Below are 12,436 nucleotides of genomic sequence, written 5' to 3'. Positions count from 1 at the left end.
GCCCTGTGTTGGCTGGGATTGGTTCCAGCAGACCCCCGTGACCCTGTATTCGGATTCAGCGGGTTGGAAAATGGATGGATGGATCTATTACAACAGCATGGCTTCATAGTAGAAGAGTCCAGGTGCTGAACTGACCTGCCTGCAGTCCAGACCTTTCAGCAACTGAAAACATTTGGCACATTATGAAACGAAAAATATGATAAAGAAGATCCAGGACTGTTCAGTAGCTAGAATCCCATATCATACAAGAATGGGACAACATTCGTCTCTCAAAAGTCCAGCAACTGGTCTCCTCAGTTCCCATACATGTAAGGACTGTTGTTAAAAGAAGAGTGGATGCTACACATTGGCAAACATGGCCCTGTCTCAACTTTTTTGAGACGTGTTGCTGCCATCGAATTCAAAATGGCCTTATCCTTTTATTAAAATGGTACATTTTTAAACATTTGATATGTTTTCTATGTTCTATTGTGAATAAAATATGGGTTTATGACATTTGCAAATCATTGCATTCTGTTTTTGTTTACATTTTACACAGTGTCCAACTTTTTTTTACATTTTAAAAATGAACTGACTCCCCATGATTTAAAAATGATATTAACTGGGTTTAGCAATTGATACAAACTTCAATAGTTTATTTCAAGTTATTACGTGTTTTTGAGAATACTGTTTTTGTACATGAGTACAGTGAACTATCTTTGTAAATGAAAGTGCGCTATTTACTAAATAAATAGCTAAAGCTATTTACTAAATAAATAGCTAAAAGATGAAAATTGCAAAAGATTTAATTTGTAACATTTGAAACATAAGAAATTAAAGAATATCCTTTTAGTACATCAAAGTTTAAGCCCTAACTCTTGAAATAAAAACATGTAATCCACACTTACTTTTTTTTGCAGCTGGGGCATCTACTGTACAATGTGAAAGATGGATTTTCCCAACTATTACATGGGATATTCTGTTCATTAGTGCTCACATAAAACCACGTTGTGATGGTATTATTCAGTGAAGTTGGTTATACAGTATAACATTAACACTGGATATCAAATAAACTGGGAGCTGTAATATACTTTAATGAATTATATCATGCAAGACAAAAATCTATATGACCTGACCTGTGCTGTTGCTTTAAAAATGTCACTGCATGCTTGACTAGGAAAAAGGCAAGACAACTTTTTTCATTCCAGCAGCTCATACCTTTCTGAAAAATACTCCTGAAAGAAAAATATTACATATATTTAGAATTCTAAAATATATTAGAGAAGAAATTCTACGACAGGAGCACAAAAAGTAGACTATTTTTCATGGCTTCCTTAACGAAGTGACAACAGAATTTATAAAAGAGGGGGGTGTACGCCAATGAGGGGAACCTGTCTCAACGTATCTATTCCTAAACCCAGGGCAACTTCACAAGCAATGCGTACCTTGCACATCTCCGAATATTTCGTAGTCCACCGACACTAGACCCGATTCAGAGCTCATTGCTTCAGACTGCCCTTTTTTAATATAATGAACTATAACTTCTTGACAGCAGTCTGAAGAATACTGACAGATGCAGGCGACCGCGTTACACGACACCTGCTAACGCACAAAGCAGATTTCCCATGCACCTCCTGTAGTATGCAAATAGAACTGCTTCCAGCTTCGTCGCAAAGCTTGACCTAGTGTCGCCGCCATTTTGGCTCCGACGTGGGAGACGCAGAGCCACAATGGCGCGCAGCCTCTTGGCACTTCTCAGCCACCGTAGGGTTTTGACTGAGCAGGAAATAAGGATATAAAATAATGTTGAGTGTTATGTGACTGAGTAACATATACTTTGTGATAATTTTGGTGATTTAATGTAATACATAAGGTTGTAGAATGCACGTGTGCTGTTCTACGCATGCTTTCCATTAAATGGAATAAAATGAAAGAGTATGATTGAATGATTCGTGATCACTAGTTATACAATTAGGCAGACATTTTGGTGCATACAATGTTTCAGTTCGCTTAACAACCCTTTAAAATGTTACGAATGAAACACTCAACGCTGCAGATGACGGTAATTTATAAACACGTGGAAAAAGGTGTAGACAACTGCCCAGTGCTGATGATAGGCAACGACGGCGGTTGGGGGCACATTTGGATTTGTGGATGGTGGTTCGTGAAACGGGTTTGGGGACTGGGGTGATTTTTATAATCAACAAATCCCCACGACCTCCTTCTCTCATCGTGTTTTCCAAAAGGTATGGATTAGGCAAAATGTATTGTATTGGCACTGACAAGTTACATCAGCCAGGGATAGGTCACCCAAGAATGAGCTAGCATTATCAGTGGTAGGGGCGCCAATATAAATGGCAAGCCTTCAAAGTCGCATGCTTTACGAACTAGTGCGGCGAAAGTCGATCAGTGCTTTTAAGGATAGCAAGCCACCTCAAAGACCCACTTAAAGAGCATTGATTGTGGCGCTCAGCGTCGACGCTACAGTAATTAACTTCAGTCACTGACAACATTCACAGTAGACTTAGACTTGTTCGCATTACCGAGCTTAAATGTCTCAAATGCATTTTTTTTTTTTTGCCTTATGGTGACACAAATCGGATGTCTTCAAATCAGATTCGAGTCACTTTCATACGTGGTCTCAGGTCGGATACGTATACGATTCGGAATTCATGCTTTTTTTTAGCTATTCAAATGTGCTGAGTGCTGCCATCATCAGCCAGCACCAGCAGTGAGGCAACACAACAATAGAGGGGCTCTACCCAAGAGAAACCGTCACGGTCCCACCATTGCTGGCTTTTTTCTTATACCCACACGTCTCTTGATGCTGCGGTGCCAGCAATTGAGCTATGAAAATTGCAAAAGCTAACTGTCAGGTTTCTCGACCTAAACATGTTTTACAACGGAGATCAACACTCTGCTGTGGGAGCTTGTTAACGTTTACTTAACAAGCACAGTCTTACAGCCTCAAAAGTCCATGTGCTTGTCTTTTCCAGCACCCATCATCCCTCTTCTTGCAGCCTCACACCTAACACTTAACAGAATTGTATACAAATTATCCCACATCTTAGAAAGCAACACCTTTCTTAAACAATATTTAACATAAATTATATAATTTCATCTTAACAAAATTGTCACTTACTTTCTTTGTCATTATAAGTCCAGCCTTTTAGGCTTAACTATGGGTCTCCCACATCTGGTTCTTAGTATTGAGGGCTGGTTCAATAAAACATTACTTTCTGATAATGGTGAGGCAGTGAAAGGCAAAGGTTTTGGCACTTAGTTGTTCTTTCTGTAGCAGGTGGCTGCACAGGGATCAGGTGACAGCAGTTGCGGCGTATTGTTCCATGAGGCACGTCAACCAAATATGATCATTGGGTTGGATGTTCTTGAACCACTGTTTCATGTAGGTTAGAATCAATTACCCAGACTTCACTTTCAACTGGCAACATCTGACTTTGTGCCTTTTGTTAAAATTCTGCATATCTGTTATACTCTTTTCCCTTTAGGAACTGTGACAGGAACTGAAGGGTTCAACAGTTGGGGAGTATTGGCACAGTAGTATGGAGTTGACCTCCCATAAGGAGCTGAGCAGGACTGTACCTATTGTGTAGAGGTGTAGATCTATATACTAGAAGGGGTAAATATGGACCACTTGCTTTCTGCATACCGATTCATTTAACTTGGTGAAGTCAACTCATATCCACACAGCACTGTTTTTCTTTGGGACTACCAGAATGTCTGCACACAAGTCAGTTGGCTCCTCCACTCTGCTAATTACTTCAATACTTATCCATACACCAGAGCTTCTCTTTCACTTTATGCATGAGAGGGAGTGGAATTTGCCTTGGCATCTTTAAAGAAAGGGCCCTCCGCCTGGCTTAATCCATATTTCCATATTACTAAACGAGAATGGTAAACCGGATGGATGCAGGGACATCCGGCCATGGGCCGTGGACGCAAAAGACGTACTGCGCAGGCGCCCCACAAATCCCCCCCCTCCAAGCAACGGAAACCGGATGGGGCCGTGGTCGCAAAAGACGTACTGCGCAGGCGCCCCACAAATCCCCCCCCTCCAAGCAACGGAAACCGGATGGAATGCAACATAAAATAAGAAATGAGGCGCCGCGCCCATAGCACACAGAAAAAAGGAGTCAGACGCCGGCGCCGCACACAGCACCGCACGAAGCCCATTGCACACGAAACGGGACACACACAAAGAACACCAAAAACAAAGGAGTCACACGTAAGCACCACATAGCACACAAAACGGTTCGCACACAAAAAAGACGATTCAGACCCACGACACACAAACACCCCCTCCACTAACAGAAATAAAAAGTCAGGCAACAAGCCCCTAGCACACAAAAAAAAAGAAGACACGAGCGCCACACAAAGCCCATTGGACACGAAACGGGACAGACTACGGACATAGCACACGAAACGTACACAAAAAGGACGATTCACACCCACGACCACACTAACATGAATAAGAAATGACACACAAAGCCCCATCTCTGAACGAACCGTCCGTATTAAACATACGTCATCTCAACACGTTCACACTATGCAGCATAGGTGGATCTCATTACAATGAGGCACTATTAACCGTTCAACCGCAGAAAAGGCTCCATATTAACAGTGAGTGCGATCCTCCTTATTACTTATCCATATTTCTAACACTGAAGAACAAACAAGTCATGAATTCACGATCACGGGTACAAAACGATACGGCTCGGGTAACGGGACCAAACACACGAACCCGCATGAAAAAAACAATACACGTCGGCGCCTACAACGCGCTTCTGAACCTCCGGAAGAAAAAATGTCTCGGCTCCAAAAACGCAAAGCTCAACTAACATAGTTACAGAAACGAACCCAAATGGACAGACACAATGAACGTGGACGCATGCAGCGCGCGTCTCACAGTGCTGCATCGAAACAGGCACGGGTTCAAAACGAAACACCTCCCGTCTCAGACATACAGAAACGGCAGCGAAGGGACAAAATAAATAAACGCAGACGTCTACAACACGCATCTGAAATGCCGGAAAACAAGCAGGCAAGGCTCCAAAAAGAGAAAGTTCAACTGACCGACATACAAAAACGGGCAAGGCTCAATACAAACAATGCACGCCGTAAACTACAACGGGCTTCTCACACAGCACAGGCAAATCGATTACAGCTCCAAAACAACACGTCCCAAATACTGGACATACAACGACGCGCCTCTCAAACGGCACAAGCAAAACATACACGTCACGGACATCAATGACAGACACCTGCTAAATGCTTGCGCCAGTTAGCTGACAACGCGTTCAATAATGAGTCCACTATTCAGGAAAATTCATTGGGATTAATGAATGTCATTTGCAGTCATTGTCATTCACTTAACTTCCCTGAAGAAACAACTGGCAATACAAGTAATGAATTTACACGTTGTTGTCAAAAGGGTCAAATTAGACTGCCTCCTTTACATTCATATCCTGAATATCTACAGAAGCTTCTAACTAACGATGTACCTGAAAGTCAAAACTTTATGAACTGCATTAGATCCTACAAATCGGTATCCACTATGAACATGAACAGTAGCACTGCACGTGACATCCGTCTTGCAAAACTGTTAATTATTGACGAATGTACAATGGCATCCAGTCACTTACTCAACACCATTCATAAACTTCTACAAACGTTGATGAATAATAATATTCCCTTTGGAGGAAAGGTACTTTTATTAGGAGGAGATTTTACACAGTGCTTAGCTATTGTTCCACATGCCATGCGCTCAGCTATTGTTCAGTCCACCTTAAAATACACAGACAATTGGCATTGCTTTCAAAAGATACAGTTGGTACAAAACATGCGATGTCCAGATCCAGATTATAACAATTGGTTATTACAACTGGGAGATGGTACACTTACCAATACAGATGGACTTCACCCAGATATTATTACAATTCCTCAAGCCTTTATCTGCGACGACTTAGTTACAGAGATATTTGGAACAGCAATCTCATTAGACCAAATGCCCCTTTTAACACAACGCACTATATTATGTCCAAAAAATATTAATGTGGATCACATAAATACCCAAGTCATTGCATTACTTCCTGGAGAGACACAACTCTTTCTAAGCTCTGACAAAGTTGACTCTGATGACGACAATGACCATCTTAATTTACCCTTAGAATATTTGAACACTATTAACCCAGCCGGATTAACACAACACAATCTTAGCCTTAAAAATGGAACAATAATCATGCTATTAAGAAACCTTAACACTAAACAGGGTTTATGCAATGGCACACGTTTGGTCATCAACACCATGACACACAATGTTATTCAAGCGACAGTTCTTAAAGGATCGCATGCTAACAATACTGTTCTGATTCCTAGAATTGACCTTACAAGTTCTGACCTGGAATTACCTTTTACACTTAAACGGCGACAGTTCCCCATTAACCCTGCATTTGCCATGACCATCAACAAATCACAAGTACAAACCATGGACAACGTTGGCATCTACCTCTCTGAACCCGTTTTTGGACATGGACAACTTTATGTGGCCTTCTCACGAGTTTGACGTTCATCTGACGTTAAAGTTAAGGTTATAAGTGCTCCATGCCAAGGAAAACTCATTCAAGGACAAGACACCATCTTTACTACTAATGTTGTGTACAAAGACATTTTCCAATAAACCTTTACACTGTGCCACACACTTTATTGTTTGCTTTCTATATCCATCATCTACACCTTCACACTGTTCTATATCTCATTCATACATCACGCTCTTTGTCATTTCCCAACACCAGGGGTTGGCGAGCGAAGCGAGCAGGGGGCAGAGCCCCCTAGTAGCTTATATCATGGAAAAAAGATTTCTTACAACAAAGAAATTAGAACAAGGCCAGTCTTTTTTGTGCCTTTTATCAGAATGCCTTAATGAGACAAGAGTTCATTTACTTACATTCCGGACATTTTGAAATTATAATGTGCTCATTGCCAGTTGATCTTAGAAATATATCGAATATTAGGTTTGAGCGTAATAAAACATGGTTTTATTAATCTATTTGTAATCAATGTACTTTTGTTATTTGAAGTGCAGATAGTATCTTTAAAACATTGCCATGATAAAAATCAGCTGAGAAATCCTAAAACTTGCGGTGGAGTCTATGGGTTGCTACAGCCTAGTAAAGCTACATTAAGACTACAGTGAAATGTCTCCAAGTTATAAATTCTTATTCATATCCAGTTTTTGTTTGTTTGTTTTTTTTGGCATTCAAGTTAATGTTGCAAGCGATTCAAATCCATTTATTGATGTATTTCAGTATCCATCCATCGTAACTGCCGACATGGTGTTTTCATGTTGTTAGTATTGCCAAAAGTCTGCATATTCATCTGCTTACAAGTGCTTAAATATGCTTTGAGTGGATCAACATTGTTATATCTATAGATTGAAAACTGAGGACATGACAGATGTGCCACAACTGGTAAGAACAGGATGTGGAGGTGATTAATGTAAAGCAGCGGTTTGACAGTTTCAGAATGATGACAGCGACATTCGATTGCAGCAACGTTTGACTGCATGACTCTCTTGTAATAATACATGCTTGAAACACAACATTGCAAAAACGTAGCAAACTGACTATAATGGCAGAGACTTTGAATTTTTTTATTCTTTTCTCACTTTTCTGAACATTTCATTCCTTTTTCACTTTTTTTTCTAATTTTACTTTATTTTCCATTGTATTTAAAACATCTGAATTTAAAAATCTACTTTAATTTTTTCTTTCATTTTTCCTCCTTCCTTTCTGAAAATTAACACAAGAGAGATTGTGATTAACCTTTTTTTTTTTCTTAACAACAACATATTAATTTTCCTCCATCCATGGTCCCTGCATGGCGTATGTGTGTTCTTTAATCAATTTCTTATCAATCTGTAAAATATGTTGAAGTTGCATTACTTTTATATGCATTTTAACAGTCTCTTCCACTCCCAAATTACATTTTTAGTAATATTTACTCTTAACCACTACTAATTTCTTTATTTTTTGTTAGTAAGGTTTGGAACTTACCCTATGTAACTTTTTCCTTGTTGATTTGTATCATATTTAAGAAGGTTTTCATGCTGCATTCCAAACTTTTTGATAGTAATTCCATCCCCTCTTCACATGCTCAGAGTCTTCAATACCTTTGCTTGTCAAAATCAGATTAACCTGTGCTTTTGTTGTTACTAAGAGTCCCAAGTACTGTAGATTAAAGCATGTAGTACCAAAAATGCCTGCTAGAGGGGGGTATACCACCAAACCCTGGCTAGATAGAAGGGAAAAAGCAGGATCTTACAGTTTTTTACAGTTGTTTTCAGATTTGTCTCAATACCATGCCCACTTTATCAAAACTCTTCGCATAGTATACTTTACAAAACACGCTTGAGCACATCAGTTAACACTTGGTGCAAAATGCACTTCAACCACTAAAACACAGACTGCTACCTCCCATAAGACTACTCTATCACTCTTTGTACAATCAACCAAAACACAAAAATGGAAGCATCACAAAAAACATATATTATGTGTTTCTGTGTCCTCTGTTTTTCCATAATTTAGTGTTGCTTTGCAAAATAAAAGAAAGAAGTATTACAACTCTTACAGTAGGTCACATTATGTACTGTATATATTTATTCATGTCCAGTACAGCAAGTGAAAAGACAACACATGAAACAACCAGTATTAGTCTGTTGTAGCCCTAATTATGTCTGTTTATCCTGTTCTCTGCCTTTGGCCGTAGATTTTCATCAATATCGCACCAAATGCTATCTCCAGCCATACACTGAACAAAAAAATCTCTGAGTGACATATCCAGCCCTGAATGTCTTCCACTGTAATGTTCATACACCAAGTAACTATTGTATCTAGAAGTGACATCTGGTCATGTGGGCGACTGTCATATACCTTCCATTTCCATGCAAAAAAAATTCTTCAATGGGACTGAGGAAAGGAGAGTGTGGTGGCAGGAATAATGACATCACATGTTCCTGTGTAAACATGACTAAATAAAGAAACCTAACCTAACCTAACCTAACCTAACCTATCATCCTGAGATGGGCTCTAAGCCATTTTGTGACCTGGGCGGGAATGATGAAAGGCCTCTTTGTGCCATTCAATCACAAAAACTGGTAAACTTTGCAACTCTTGCTCTCCTTCTGCTGAAAGCCTTTCATGAAGTTCATCAAGAAAAGCAGTAAGGCTTATGTAGTTGCAGTCCATCACCAGATATTGCAGCATGCATGGTGATGTCAGTCGCTCTCTGGCCTTGAACATCTACAGTTACCCTTTTCCTGGTCACAGTCTTTTTGTAGCATGTTTTTTTGCCAAGTTGAAACCGTCCTCATCCACAAAGATGAATGTGTGCTCAGCTTTACTGGCTTCATGCTGCATTACTCTCTTCAATAAATTAGATAATACACAAGGTACCCTTAATCACACGTTGCATAGCTAACTGTGTTGTGCAAGATCTCAAAGAAAAATGCCTATGTGTGTGCTGTATTGTTCAAAATCACCTTAGATATCTTAACTGGATACATTGGTATCTGAGTTATTAGGCACTCCCAGAGTTCCTCTCAAAGGGGACAGTTTACAACTTTCATCCTAATCTGATATTTCTCTAGCACTATTGAAATGGTTGTAGTGCTAACACTGTGAATGTTCTAAAATACATTGTTATCTGTGATCATTTTGTTGTATATTTCTCTTAGTGTGATGACATTGTTGGAAATTATCATCTCAATCATTGCATCCTCCTGTTGTGGTGTAAATATTCTTCCCTTTCCTTCTGTTGGAGGTAACCACTGGGTCCTACACTAGTGAGACAAAGATAAATATAGGTTCCTTCAGAACTGGGCCAACACTTGGAAAATGCAGTTTAATGTAGAAAAGTGCAAAGTGCTGCACGTGGGCAAAAGGAACATCAATTATGAATACAAGATGGGTGACACTATCACCATCACTATCATCACAATCTCTGAAAAGGATTTAGGGGTATATGTTAACACAACATTTTCATTGAGTAAGCAATGAACAGAAGCGAATAAAAAAAATCATATAAAATGTTAGGCTATATCATAAAAAATATTGAATATAAGTCAAGTGTCGTTATGCTCATACTATATAATACACTAGAAAGACCACATATTGTGTGTGATTCCGGTCACCACTGTACAAGAAACACATAGCAACACTTGAAGCTCTGCAGAGTATAACAACCAAGTTATATATGCCAAGACTTAAGAACATGTCCTACTCTGAGAGACTCAACAAATTTAATCTGTTTAGTCTCGAGCAGAGGAAACTGTAAGGGGAACTAATTCAGGTATTTTAAATCCTCCAATGCATTGATAAACTAGCTCCAGCAACATTCTTTCAGCTTAAGGGTGAATAACGTGCTTGAGGACATCAGTGAAAATTAAGGGTAAGTGCATTCAAGACTGAAGCCAGACAGCACTTCTTTACACAAAGACTTGTGGAACACTGAAACAAACTACTGAGACATGTACTTGAAGAAGAATCTGGATGGGATATTGGGATAGCTTAGCTATTAGCTAAACAGTCTTGATGGACTGAATGGTCTCCTCTCATTTGTCAAATTTCTTATGTATCTTACATTTCATGAAGTTGTCAGCTAAACAGGCTCCACATAAAATCATTTATCTAGAGAAGGCAGGATTTAACCTGGCAAAAACACGTCTGCAGGGAAGATACATCATTGGGAAAAGGGCAACCCCTTGATGTGCCAGGTCAGAGAGAAGCAAATAGCACAATGTGTGCTGCAATCTTGAGTGCTGGTTTGGTCCTGCAGAAATGCCAAATTGGTCCTTACAACACTGAGTGCTTTCTTTTGTCTTTAGATGGCCTCCACCAAGAACTGATCAAAGAAACAGAAGGGAAACAGGTAAGAGGAAACATAAGGACATTTGTGATTGCATGATACAGTGTATCATTCCACCATTCACATGCAATCATAAACTGGTTTGCAGTCCATCCAAGTATGGTTTCACTTTTCCTGCCCTCCTAATCACCTCCTAATATTCTAATCACAGCACTGAGGATTTTTGACTGCCTGGAGGTGAAAAATGTATGATCATTGGCCACATGACCAGATTTAACTCCAGGATGCAGTGATTGCCAGCTGCTGAGACATGTCAGGTGAAGACTTCCAGGGGTGGATAAAGCTTGCCAAGTGTTTCTATCTGAGGTGCATAGCAAGAGGCAACATAACAAGTGATATTGACAAGAATATGTGGCTGAATGCAAAAAGAAACATATATATTATAAAAGGAATGTCCATTTTTGTGTTTTCTCCCTTCTGTGTCTTTTTTACTGTATTTGTGTATTTTACTTTTATACATTTGGAACTAAGGGCTATATATGTTGGATTTTTGCTGATCACTGGCAGCAATTTCATGTTGCTAATAAAGCTTTTACTGCAGCAATTCTGTTATTATTTTTTCTACTGTACATTCTATGAAGTAAACATGGCTCATTCACTTTTAGATAGTACGTTGTCAAAAATGCACAAATTTGACATTCAAACAAAAATGCAGAGTGATTTACAGTAAAAGGAAACTTAAATATTAAAAAAGGGCAGAAAATTAACTATGGCTAATTGTGTGATGTTGATGTATTTCTATGTTAAGAGTTTAGAAAAAGTATCTTAAGTATAGGCAAATGTTTGTTCACAATTATAAAAACTGTAAATTAAGTTTCAGTGCTCATGGAGAACTGGTTGGTTCCTCATTATGTGTTTGGCTTTACGGAATACATTAAATGGTGCAGTTAAGATTTTGTATTAAGTTTAACATGTCTTGTCGAGGAAGAATTCCTTCTTGTCACAGTACTTGAAAGTTGATTGATAAATGTCAATCTACTGGGACTGTGAAAGACAAGTTTGTTAGAATATTGAAAACTGTAATAACACCAGAAAATATGAAAAGGGTGAGACAAGCAATAGGCATTCAGCACAATGTTAGTCAATAGAGTTAAACATTTAACTAGACTGTTCACTGAATTATTCAGCAATATTTATCCTATTACCCATGTAAAGTACACATACTGTATATATATTTTTAAAGACTAGGGGGCTTCGCCCCCTGCTCGCTTCGCTCGCCAACCCCCATGTTTGGTTTTCCGGATACACACTTTTAAGATTTTTTTTCTTTGAATTGTTGCTATTTCATTAGTTTCACTTTTATTTCAGAACTTCTGTAAAAACAATATTTGTAATCTTGCGAGTCCCAATATGCTGAATCTTTTTAATGAGGTCAGGATAGGTTTCTCTGTTTGGAATTTCAGCACAGACAAAACGATCTATATCATCAGCAGTTAATAATTTTTTTTTACAAAGTAAAAAAGTAAGTAGAGTTCTGCATTGGACTCCTGTCTGTTAAGTCGTGCTATTTTCCTTT

At 38.9% G+C, this 12,436-nt stretch overlaps 1 protein-coding gene across 2 annotated transcripts in view; it reads right to left on the bottom strand.

Annotated features, from left to right (window-relative positions):
• The window catches only part of LOC114652121 (acylphosphatase-2-like), a 53,377-nt gene extending 51,728 nt beyond the window's left edge, over positions 1–1,649 (bottom strand). The window contains exons 1-2 of one of the 2 annotated variants that reach the window (XM_028802329.2): positions 1,425–1,649; positions 1,198–1,214 (exon numbers count right to left, since the gene is read on the bottom strand). In XM_028802329.2, the coding sequence (XP_028658162.1) occupies positions 1,198–1,214; positions 1,425–1,482 (75 nt within the window). In that variant the 5' untranslated portion in view covers positions 1,483–1,649. The remainder of the gene's footprint in view (positions 1–1,197; positions 1,215–1,424) is intronic. The other variant, XM_051935383.1, reaches the window with a different exon arrangement.
• Between the last annotated feature and the right edge of the window lie 10,787 nt (positions 1,650–12,436).

This window comes from Erpetoichthys calabaricus, chromosome 1, assembly GCF_900747795.2.
Source record: "Erpetoichthys calabaricus chromosome 1, fErpCal1.3, whole genome shotgun sequence".
Lineage (NCBI taxonomy): Eukaryota > Metazoa > Chordata > Cladistia > Polypteriformes > Polypteridae > Erpetoichthys > Erpetoichthys calabaricus.
The sequence above is the reverse complement of the archived record's forward strand: the minus strand, read 5'-3'. Positions and strand labels throughout refer to the sequence as shown.